At 33.6% G+C, this 11,058-nt stretch overlaps 3 protein-coding genes across 3 annotated transcripts; 2 read left to right on the forward strand and 1 right to left on the reverse strand.

Moving 5' to 3' along the window:
* The first annotated feature begins 487 nt into the window (after positions 1–487).
* Positions 488–2,793, forward strand: LOC107485633 ((+)-neomenthol dehydrogenase). The gene is made up of 5 exons (XM_016106170.3): positions 488–797; positions 1,035–1,281; positions 1,648–1,716; positions 1,863–2,042; positions 2,174–2,793. Exons 1-5 carry the CDS (start codon positions 775–777, stop codon positions 2,549–2,551), a joined length of 897 nt encoding a protein of 298 aa, XP_015961656.1. The 5' UTR covers positions 488–774; the 3' UTR covers positions 2,552–2,793.
* A 625-nt stretch (positions 2,794–3,418) lies between these two features.
* LOC107485634 (phosphomannomutase) lies at positions 3,419–7,831 on the forward strand. Its single transcript, XM_016106172.3, has 12 exons — positions 3,419–3,707; positions 4,040–4,133; positions 5,308–5,352; positions 5,470–5,536; positions 5,844–5,920; positions 6,136–6,171; positions 6,267–6,322; positions 6,409–6,508; positions 6,609–6,704; positions 6,792–6,881; positions 7,264–7,315; positions 7,477–7,831. The coding sequence occupies exons 2-12, from the start codon at positions 4,065–4,067 to the stop codon at positions 7,530–7,532; spliced, it is 744 nt and encodes a 247-aa protein (XP_015961658.1). The 5' UTR covers positions 3,419–3,707; positions 4,040–4,064; the 3' UTR covers positions 7,533–7,831.
* A 599-nt stretch (positions 7,832–8,430) lies between these two features.
* On the reverse strand, positions 8,431–10,740 carry LOC107485632 (bifunctional protein FolD 4, chloroplastic). The gene is made up of 5 exons (XM_016106168.3): positions 10,403–10,740; positions 9,497–9,822; positions 9,057–9,293; positions 8,739–8,906; positions 8,431–8,605 (listed from the first exon to the last, which is right to left on the reverse strand). The coding sequence occupies exons 1-5, from the start codon at positions 10,626–10,628 to the stop codon at positions 8,435–8,437; spliced, it is 1,128 nt and encodes a 375-aa protein (XP_015961654.1). The 5' UTR covers positions 10,629–10,740; the 3' UTR covers positions 8,431–8,434.
* Between the last annotated feature and the right edge of the window lie 318 nt (positions 10,741–11,058).

Genomic DNA, 11,058 nt, shown 5'->3' on the forward strand with positions numbered 1-11,058 from the left:
CAGAATATTAAAATAAATAAATTAGGAAATACTACTAAATTAAATTGATATAAATTATAATAAATTATATGATATTTAAATATCTAATCAAATCAATTAGTTGATATAGTTAGTTTATCGTAATAACTTGTATTTAATAATTTAAAAGAAATAAATGGAGAAACACTCTCAAAAGCATGTTATGTCAGCTCCATCATTAATATATATACTAGTGGTTGATTTTAATGACTGATCTTGATATATATGTAATATAATTGTAAATTTGATAGTTTTTCTTGTTTTGGAATAATTAAAAATAAATGATTTGAATTTATTTAAAATTTCTAATTCCTATTTTTTTTTCTTTGACATTCCAAATTAACGTTATGCCCCTGAATTTTTGAGACATTGACCATTATACCCTTGTGATCCCAAAATATCATTTTACCCCCTTTATTTATATTTGTGAATTGTGAGTGGACTAACCAATAGCAAAGAAAAAGTGGAAAACACAAAAAAAATCTGGGTAGGAAATAGGAAGCAACCGAATAGTTTGAGAGTAACATGCTCAACGCAGATCTCTATGTAGGAAGAAATTATCGTTAACTTCGTTTAGTTAATATCATATAATTAAGGATTCAGTTACATTGTAAACAACTATGTCAACGTCAAGACAGATTTTCTATCGGAAGTTCCTAGATAAACTTGTTATATAACACTATGTAACAGCAAAGAAAATCTAGTAAACTCATTATCTTAAACGTGTGTCTGAAAATTTACCTATTGATAGATACAATGGCAGAAGAAAGTTCAAAGAGGTAACACCAGTTTCTTCAATTATCATCATGTACTTATGATTCTCTCCATCTGTAAGAAATTTTAATTGGCAACAAAAACTGAAGCCTGATTAGTTTCATAATTTTTTTTTCCCAGTTTTCAATTGTTTTTTTCTTTACAAAATCATGAAAACAGAAAACACTGAATAAGAAAATAGAAACTAGTAGTTGTAAAAAGTTCAAATCCCGAATTCTTGATAATTGGTTTTCATGTTATAGGTATGCAGTAGTGACAGGAGCAAACAAAGGGATAGGATTTGGAATATGTAAGCAATTGGCTTCTAATGGGATCACAGTGATCTTAACAGCAAGAGATGAGAAAAGGGGTCTTGAAGCTCTTCAGAATCTCAAAGATTTAGGTCTATCTGGCCATGTTGTTTATCATCAGCTTGATGTCACTGATGCTAACAGCATAGCAGCCCTTGCAAATTTCATCAAAACCCAATTTGGAAAACTTGATATCTTGGTATGCTTAAAAACTTTAGGTTCTTGAAATATAGCATTTTATTTTGTGGTGTAATGTTAAGTTGGGTACTGCATATTGATTTGTGAGCTTTATGCTTTAATTTCCTAATTTATTATGTTTCTATGTATTGCTTATGTAAAGTCTCGTGTCACTTGAAAAGGGAAACGAAGCATGTCTTATAAGATTGTGAATATTTCTTACTTGTGGACGCGTTTTTGATGGGTTAATTGGTTTTCGTCTCTCCATCAATAACAAAAGTACAAAACCATGAGAAATGCCTTAAGGGGGGAATGCCTTTCGATTTTTTTACTTTGCTTCTCTTTGCATGTTCTTTTTCCATAATCTAAATGTTTGTATTCTGTTTAGGTGAATAATGCAGGAATCCCTGGGACAGTCGTTGATGGCGATGCATTCAAAGCTTTACTTGCTTCTGGGGTATGGCTTTTTCAACACCAATCCATATTAGATTATTTCATTCTGAGTAATGATTAGATAAACATTTCTTTGGTTATTTATAAAGAACATTGGCTTTTGTTCTAAAGATTATTCTAGATCATTGATTCTTGAATCTTTGAATGTAGGAAAGGGCTGATGCTATTGATTGGAGAAAAATTGTATGTCAAGATTATGAATCTGCAGAAGCAGGAGTTAGAACTAACTATTATGGTGTCAAAGGAATGTGTGAAGCACTTATTCCCCTTCTACAATTGTCAGACTCACCAAAGATTGTCAATGTTTCCTCCTCCATGGGACAGTTGAAGGTTTTTGATAATTTGTTTCTATCTTAATACAGATATTATCATGTTTTATTTTCTCTAAATCATGTAGTTTTTATTTTCTTTTGAATACTACTAATTTATTTGCTGCTATATGGTTTCTTATGCTGATACAGAACCTACCAAATGAATGGGCTAAAGGAATTCTAAGTGATGATGAAAGCTTAACAGAAGAAAAAATTGATGAGGTTTTGAATCAATTTCTAAGTGATTTCAAAGAGGGTTCATTTGAAACCAAAGGATGGCCTTCTGCTTTTTCTGCATACATAGTTTCAAAAGCTGCTTTGAATGCATACACAAGAATTCTTGCAAAGAAGTATCCATCTTTCTGTATCAATTCTGTTTGTCCTGGTTTTGTCAAAACGGATATAAACTTCAACACTGGTAACCTTAGTGTTGACGAAGGTGCCGAGAGCGCTGTAAGGCTGGCTCTGCTATCTAATGGGGGTCAGTCCGGTCTCTTCTTCGTCCGAAGTGAAGTTTCGCCATTTTGATCAGAAGATACCAATTAGTCTTTGTTGTTGTTCATTTGTTCTGTTTTACATAATTCAAGAGAGTTGATAATAAGCCAGGTTCATTAAAGGAAAATTTGTTATGGTTGAAAGGAACCATGTTAAATGAAGAACCTATTCATGAGAAACCTTACTTTCAGCATGTAACATGAGATTTCAATTGCTTTTAACAATTTATAAAGATGATTAGGATAGAGTGTTGTGCCAAGTAAATTTATTGTTCTTTGGAAACAAGTGTTGAATGAGATTTTGTAAGTGGTAGAATTTTTTCTTTACTTACCAAATAAATTATATTCTCACACTCCTAGCTCTTAGATCCAATAGAGATTAGGTCCAGACCCTTTTAAAGATTTGTTAGTGCATTTTAAGTTTTAACAATGCTTTCCTCTTACCATTTTGGTTCAAAGTGATTAGCAATTCAGAAAAATTTCACCCCCTTTTCATTTTGGCTTCTAGTAAGGAAAGTTGAAAGTTATTCATTGTTGTAATGGAAATAGGACAAAATTTAAAGAGACATGTAGTGTGAAGCAAGAAAGTGCAACGAAGGATGCTAAGTAGTTTCCTTCCAGGATTTTAAGTAATGATTATATTGCTTGCTAAGGTGCAAATGTAACTTCTCATCACTCTCATGCTTTGGAATTACTCCACCAATTTTGCATCTACTAAATTTAGGTATCCAACTCGCTTCCATTCAATTGGAATAAATTGGCAACCCGACCTGCAGCAGATAGGATCAGGTTTAACCGAACCTATCCGATTCGTCTAACTCGCAGTCTCAATAAAATAATGTGAAGAATAATAATTCACTTAATACAATATTTTATTTTAAAATATAAAAAATACAAATCAAAAGATACTCAAAATATGTGCTATATTTTGGGAGATCCAGTTTTCATGTATAACTAGATTGTACGGTAGTATACTACTATGCACATGTTTTTCAGTTTTTGTGCGCGCCTTGGTTGATGGTAGGCCCCACTGAAAGCAGTTTCCTGTGTCCAATTCCCTCTCAATCACAGATCTCAAATCGTTTTATATCAACCCCTTTGCTTCCACCATTGTATCACGCTCCCAGCTTCTCTCCGGCGATCTGCGTTCTCCTCCAGACCTCCACTCCTGCTGCTGCGTTGCGTGCAAGGTAGCGTTTTTAATTTCTTTTCTTTTATTATTTATTTTAAAAATTTCATGGAAATTCTGAATTTCTGAGCTGGCTGTTTCTCTTTTTCTTCCGAAATTCTTTACTTGATGAAGAAGCATTTGCAAAACTTGTAAGATTGTGTATTGGCCTAGAGTGTTTTAGAATCCCGTTTAAAATTCTGAACTTTATCAGCTTCGGTTAGAAATTATCTTGCACTATTGATGAAGAAGCGTTTACCAAACAAGTTCAATTATGTATCTACGGAAGGGTATAATGAAGTTTTGGATAATATATTTGCTTAAAACTTGATGAAGAGGTTCAACACTATGCAGGGTTTGGTGCTAATAATAAGAATAAATGGCTGCCCGGAAACCTGGTTTGATTGCATTGTTTGATGTTGATGGGACTCTTACAGCCCCAAGGAAGGTACTTCTTTCTTCTTGAGCCAATGGCATTACTATAACAAAATAATATATTAATGGAGCAATTTGATGTGTTCTGAGTCAGATTTATTGTCTACAGGTAGTTTAAGGTTACTAATTAGGGTTTGGATTCGGTAGCCTCTCCAAAGAAAGCTACTAGTAGCCTCTTCAAATTCAATTATAAAATATACCCCATGCATATCTTTTAATATTTGAAAGTATTCCTTCTTTATTTTTATTTTATTTCTTTTTTAACACGCATTATCCCAAACTTGAGATACATCGCAGCTTCATTTCTGCCTTCACTATTGCAACTTCCATGAACATTCTTCAGTAGTTTCATTTGTTTGGCTTGGAATTGTGTGAATAATTTTTAGCTCCATGAGAAGTCCATAAAAGTAAGTTCTATATTCCAACTGTGCCCACTCTCAACCAAGAAAAAGAAAAACATTCTCACTTCCAACAGCCACAAATGCTGCATAAACTAATTAAAATGAGCTGAATGTGCTGTGGAATTGGGTCATCAATGTTGAATTTGACTGTGGCAATCTTTATGAAACTAGATAATCTTTAACAAATTAATGAGTTGATTGAATAACCTGGGTTATTCAAAATGTGAAGAGCATACTCATATGAATAAAGACACCAATAATTATCATATATTTCAATAATTAAAGAGCAACGAGAAGGAATAATAATGACAAAAGAGAAACAAGAGGAAGAGGAAGAAGTGAGCCCATGTTGCTCAATCAACACTCCACAGATCGTTCACCAAGATCATCCATCAATCACCACCATTGTCAATGTTTATATTGGACATGATGGAGGTGGATCAAAATTTATTAATGGTGTTGCAGTTCTTAGAAAGGATAAGGCAGCAATGAGATGTGGCAGTACTTTCTTTTCCTCTTATTTGAACAGTGAATAGCTGAAAAGAAATAAAAAAACAAAGCATGAGTACTTTTTAAATATGAGAAAAAGTATGCATTGGGTTATTTTATAATTAAGTATGAAGAGGCTACCAATAGCCTCTCTTTGGAGAAGGCTACTGAATCCAAAGCCTACTAATTATAGCATGCTATAACACCATAATGCTGAAGAAAACTAGAAAATTTTGATTTATTATGATTGTTTAGTCTTGCATCACCTTTATTTATTGTTTCGTACTCGAATTCAAGGTGGTGACTCCAGAGATGTTGGCGTTCATGCAAGATCTAAGGAAGGTAAATGAGCCAGATTTTATTTTTGGAAAAAAAAAAGTTTACATGCATTTGTTTTCTTAATCCATACCTGACAATTCATAGAACCTGCTTTAAAAGTCCTTTCCTTTTCTGGTACAGGTTGTAACAGTTGGAGTTGTGGGCGGTTCTGACCTTGTAAAGATATCTGAGCAACTTGGCAGCACAGGTTAGCTACAAGCATCTCTCTGATTTCTGATGCTATAATTTCGTTATGTGAAACCACTTGGAGAAAATTGATTGTAGTGTTCCGTCTCATTGCTTAATGCTAATTAATTCTATTATGTGGTTTCTTTTTCATGTTTGTTTTGTTTCTTCTTTGCTATTGGCTGAAGTTGGGAATTATGTTTGCTGATATAAGCTGAGAATTCAATTTTTACTTTTCTCTACTTTTGTCAAATCATGCATCTTTGATAAGCTATTAGAATGAAATCAAAAGGATCTATCTTTTTGAATATACCCCTTATTTGTTGCAGTTACCAATGACTATGATTATGTATTTTCTGAGAATGGTCTTGTGGCTCATAAGGAAGGAAACCTCATTGGAACCCAGGTACACCTCATAAACCTCAATCCTTGATAGAATCAAATTACAACGATCAGATGTAAGTTGAAAAAGTTGTGATGATCCTTTTGTTATCGAAAGAACAAAACTAGTACCATCATGGTGTCGCTTGTAAAACACCTCCCGGCGGGCCTTCTGTTAATGTAGCAATGTAAAATTTTGATCTAATACACCATGACAAGTTGTAATTTCCCTGTTTACAGAGCTTGAAATCATTCCTTGGTGATGAAAAGCTCAAGGTAAGCCCCGAATTTCCATTCGAGCCATATTGTTTGAGACTGAGGCAACCATGCTGATTACCTCCTAACTGCATTTAGAGATAATTTTGTTGTAGGAATTTATTAATTTCACACTTCATTACATTGCTGACTTGGATATCCCTATTAAGAGGTCAGCCATATTCAGAGGTTAATCATATACTGTTCATTTTTATTGCAGAAAACTTATAAATCCTGTTTTTGACATAATCTTTTCAGGGGAACATTCATAGAGTTCCGTAGTGGAATGCTGAATGTGTCGCCAATTGGGCGAAACTGTAGCCAAGAAGAAAGAGATGAATTTGAGAAGTATGACAAGGTGAGACATCTTGGTCATGTGAATATTAATTAGAATTTTCTGTCTCTATAATTTGATAGGTCCTATATTTCTTTTAAAAGTTTGCAACACATGTTCTCAGATTCACAACATTCGTCCAAAAATGGTTGAGGTGCTTCGTGAAAAGTTTGCTCATTTTAATCTGACATTTTCCATTGGAGGGCAGATAAGCTTTGATGTAAGTGATGATCTTCATCCCGATGTGGCGAATTTCTTGATGGCCAAGTTATAAGTGAGCATGTCTTAATTTGAATCTTCTCTTCAGGTTTTCCCCCAAGGTTGGGATAAAACATACTGCCTTAGATACCTCGAAGATTTTAATGAAATTCACTTCTTTGGTGACAAAACTTACAAGGTTAGTCCTTTAGAGTATCAAACAAATATCTGTAACTCTGTACCATTATAGATTTTTGAATTCTATAACGCCAGTTGCTACCGGATCCTTTTGATTTATCAATGTGACACATTTTTATGAAAAATCCTTAAAGTGAGTTGGGGCAAACAATTTCTGTAACAAGCAAATAATTGTCTGTTTTATGGAGACTGCATGAACCTTTTTTCTCCATTTTGAAACTTGTTTCAAATATTCACCAAAATGATCATGCTTTTAGAAATGATATGTTGCAACAGTATATCAGTCCCAAAATTGAAGCTATATGCCTACTTTAGGTGTTATCAAAGGATGAAGATTGATTAATTTCCTACAATAACTTTATTTTGTAATTTTCTTTGAGCAGGGTGGAAATGACCATGAAATCTATGAATCAGAAAGGACTATTGGTCACACAGGTTAGTTGCTTCCTAACTTTAAATCATAATATGTGAAAAAAATGACTCAGTTTTGGTTACAATGGCATGCTGAAACAATTCCATTTTAAATTAAGACCGAATTATCCAAGGTAAATAATTGTTGCTGCAGTGCTTATAATTTGTATTCATTCCTTTTTCAGTTACAAGCCCTGAAGATACCATGAAGCAGTGCACAGCTCTCTTCCTTAAAAATTGAATTTGCTGAAGCAATGTTTCCATTGAGAACCGCCATTGAGGAAGTATAAAATACACGTTTACATATGATCAGAAGATGCAGACATAATCACTGTAATTTTGGTTCCCCCATGTTGTAATTTTGTTGCCATTTTTATATATTGGATTTGATAAATAAGCATGTCATTCAGTTAAATTTTGTCTTAAATTAATCTGTGAGAGTGATGCTGCTAACTCAATGAGTTCATAACATGGCAATGATGCTGCCACTAGAGTAACTTATTTTATATTCAAAACAACTAAAGATCTCTGCTTTTAAAACTTGTTTCTTGTTTTTACTTCTTATTTTTTAGAAAATAGAAATTATTATTATTATTTTGATAATGTCAACTTTTTTTGACAAAATCATGTAAATATATAATGCAAAAAAAAAGGTATGAAATAAGATTATCAAAAATAAAAAGGGTAATATCATTACCAAACACATCTCAATTTCAGGGGAAAAAAGAAAAACAAATGAACATTGCAATTAGTTTTAAAATTAAAATAAAAATTGAAATTATTTTTCTCAAACGAAATGTACTTCCAATTCATATTTTGGCTGAACATCAGTACTCATTCTTTAATCCAAAATTTCGATATCTAAATACTGATAAGGAAGCTACACATGCATAACCAAAATGCAGAAGAAGGACCAAATCAAGAAACTTGATCAATTATTCTCATCTGAGTTATAATTTATTCATGAAGTTAAAGACCCATAATGAAAACAAGAGCTTTCTTTTCACCTGCTTGTATCCTATACTACTAGATTTGACATTTCAACCAAGTTTCTTGAGAGTAATGAATTGATTGCTGGGTGATTTCCCTTTCTTCACATTATGCTTTATGCTACCATCCTAAGAAACACTTTAATTCCCTTGTTTATTCAAAATTATGCATCCTCTTTGCAGAGATGAGTGTATTCTGGAGAAGCATTGCTATGGTCATTGGACCAACTCCTCCAGGAACAGGAGTAACAGCCGAGGCAACTTCTATGGCTTCTTCATAACAAACATCTCCAACCAGTCTATAACCTCGAGGGCTACTCGGATCCTGTCTCAAACACCCAAATACACATGAATTGGTTAAATAACCTTGATTCTAAATTTAACCATTTAAATTGTTTTTTATTTTATTATTCATAAAAACACAACCAAGATAAAGGACTTAAATTAAATCTACGAACCTCTACTGGGTTGATTCCAACATCGATAATTACTGCACCAGGTTTTATCCAGCTTCCCTTAACCATGTTTGGTTGCCCAACAGCAGAAATGATAATATCTGCCTGCTTTGTGATCTCTTCAGGATTATTGGTTCTTGAATGGACAACAGTAACAGTAGCATCTTCTCTCTAGGAAAATTAAATAAAAATATATATACAAGTATAAATATACATTTTTTATGTAAAAAAGAAAGGAGCCACAAATCCACAATTATAGTTAAATAAAACAAGTTTTGAACTGTTTATAATTTTTAAACTTTTGACTGATGAGATGTTTACCTGCAGCAGGAGAGCAGCTGGCATTCCTACGATATTGCTCCGACCAATTACAACGGCCCTCTTTCCTTTAATGGAAATGCCGTGTCTGTGAAGTAGCTCTATGCACCCCTTTGGTGTACAGGGAACAAATAGCGGTTCTCTACCACGCATGGCAAGACGACCAATATTTAATGGATGAAAACCATCTACATCTTTCTCAATTCTAACAGCATTCAGGACATTTTGCTCATTCATATGCTGTCATAAGGCCAAGAAAAATTAATAAAGCTTCCAATGATTGAGTCACACTTATACAATAGCGAGCAGCAAACTCATCTATGAGTTATTGAACTTTTGTGTATGAAATTCTTGACGTATTTCCAAGAAAATATAGGAAATTTAGTATGATTTAGCAAACTTTTCCCATAATATAAAATAAAGTTAGAGATGTAGAAGCATACAGAAGGTAAAGGTAACTGAACAAGAATGCCATGAACAGAAGGATCATCATTGTAGCCTGAAATATGCTTCAAAACTTCCTCTTCTGTGGAATCCTCCGCTAAATGTACTTCCAAAGAACTGATTCCAACAGATTCACAAGCTTTCTTCTTGTTACGCACGTAAGTAGCCGAATCCTTTCTATCTCCAACAAGGATTACGGCTAACCCTGGAATCACACCAATAGCTTCTTTCATCCTGGAGACTTCAACCGTTATCTCATCTCTGATCTGCTTTGCTACCGCTTTTCCATCAATCACCTTAGTATTAGCCTCAGTAGTCAGGGAAGCTGCACACATAATCATATGAAAAAAAATATATATGAACATAACTTGGCGAAACCTTCCTAATACAATAGCAATAGAAAGGATTCATTGTCACGCGCATGTAAGAGAAACAGATGCACAATCCAAGTCTAATATCTTGATCAGACATAAGACTTTAAATTCTTCATTGTACAAATTATCATCTAGAACCTGATCAGCAGGTAACTGAGGTAAAATTCATGCTAAATACCAAAGTTTATGCATCTAATTCAACAAAGTCACTAGCAGGCTATGTTGAATCAACACAGGCAGACACAAATACTGGCAATCTCAACCAAACAGCAACTCGAATCCTCCCACCCCCACCAAATAAAAAAAAAAAAACTAAACCCTAAACCTTATTGGATGTAAAGAAAGTCACTAGCACCATTTCAAGTTGAATGTAAAAAAGACTGCTTTTTTTTCTTCTTTAATGCCATAACTACACTAGATAGCTAAAAAATAACAAAAGAAGGGTACCCCAGTTGACCCATTAAGCTAAAAACTGAACAGAGGTTTCAAATAGACAAAAAGCAGCAGAAAAGTTGAGTGCTTTGTTTGTACCATGGGGAAGAACAACATGGGGCGGGGAAGGAGGTTCTGCTGCGGAAGAGTGAAAAGTGAGGCATCGGAGATAGGTGGGGCCCATCTGTAAGGGGTGGCAGTGGAGGCGGTGGCGGAGGCATCCCGGTGGGAGAAGGCGGTGGGCGGTGGAAGAAGTAGCACCACAAGAATGAGTTAGGAACATCATGGAAATGGAAGAACATGAAGAAGCAGCAGCAGAAGCCATTCGTATTAGTTGATTCCTCAAACACAACACAACACAGGTTTAGTAATCAAAATATTCAAATGTTTGTGTGCGTGTGTGTGTGTTTTTTTTCCCTCACTTCTTAGAGGAAGATTCTCCATCTTTTTTTATTCTGTTTAACTTTCCGTTTTACGTTTATATATTTATTTCTTATAAAGTATTATTTTCATTACTAATAGGAAAATTTAACTATTTCTTGAAAATAAATGTCAAGTATTTTAACTTTTTTATACAACAAAATGTTTGGAAAAGTTATTCTAGAAAACCATTAAGAAAATTAATTATTTAAAAAATCTTTTGTACTAAAATTCTTAAGAAATATAATATTTAAGAGAAGTTTTATTTTTTTTTTGGGACAGATAAATATATTTTAAATTACAATTTTCTCTTTTTTTTTTTTTTTAGTGTGTTT

Source organism: Arachis duranensis, chromosome 4 (genome assembly GCF_000817695.3).
Source record: "Arachis duranensis cultivar V14167 chromosome 4, aradu.V14167.gnm2.J7QH, whole genome shotgun sequence".
Taxonomy (NCBI): Eukaryota; Viridiplantae; Streptophyta; class Magnoliopsida; order Fabales; family Fabaceae; genus Arachis; species Arachis duranensis.

Excerpts from the sequence above, each read along its gene's own strand:
- LOC107485633 (XM_016106170.3), top strand. The coding sequence starts at position 775 with ATGGCAGAAGAAAGTTCAAAGAG. Across the intron at positions 1,282-1,647 it reads TTGGAAAACTTGATATCTTG|GTGAATAATGCAGGAATCCC; the intron begins GTATGCTTAAAA and ends TATTCTGTTTAG. Across the intron at positions 1,717-1,862 it reads AAGCTTTACTTGCTTCTGGG|GAAAGGGCTGATGCTATTGA; the intron begins GTATGGCTTTTT and ends CTTTGAATGTAG.
- LOC107485634 (XM_016106172.3), top strand. The coding sequence starts at position 4,065 with ATGGCTGCCCGGAAACCTGGTTTGATTGCATTGTTTGATGTTGATGGG. Across the intron at positions 6,509-6,608 it reads AATTTGAGAAGTATGACAAG|ATTCACAACATTCGTCCAAA; the intron begins GTGAGACATCTT and ends ACATGTTCTCAG. Across the intron at positions 6,705-6,791 it reads GAGGGCAGATAAGCTTTGAT|GTTTTCCCCCAAGGTTGGGA; the intron begins GTAAGTGATGAT and ends TCTTCTCTTCAG.
- LOC107485632 (XM_016106168.3), bottom strand. The coding sequence starts at position 10,628 with ATGGCTTCTGCTGCTGCTTCTTCATGTTCTTCCATTTCCATGATGTTC. Across the intron at positions 9,294-9,496 it reads TTCAGTTACCTTTACCTTCT|CATATGAATGAGCAAAATGT; the intron begins GTATGCTTCTAC and ends GCCTTATGACAG. Across the intron at positions 8,907-9,056 it reads CAGCTGCTCTCCTGCTGCAG|AGAGAAGATGCTACTGTTAC; the intron begins GTAAACATCTCA and ends TAATTTTCCTAG.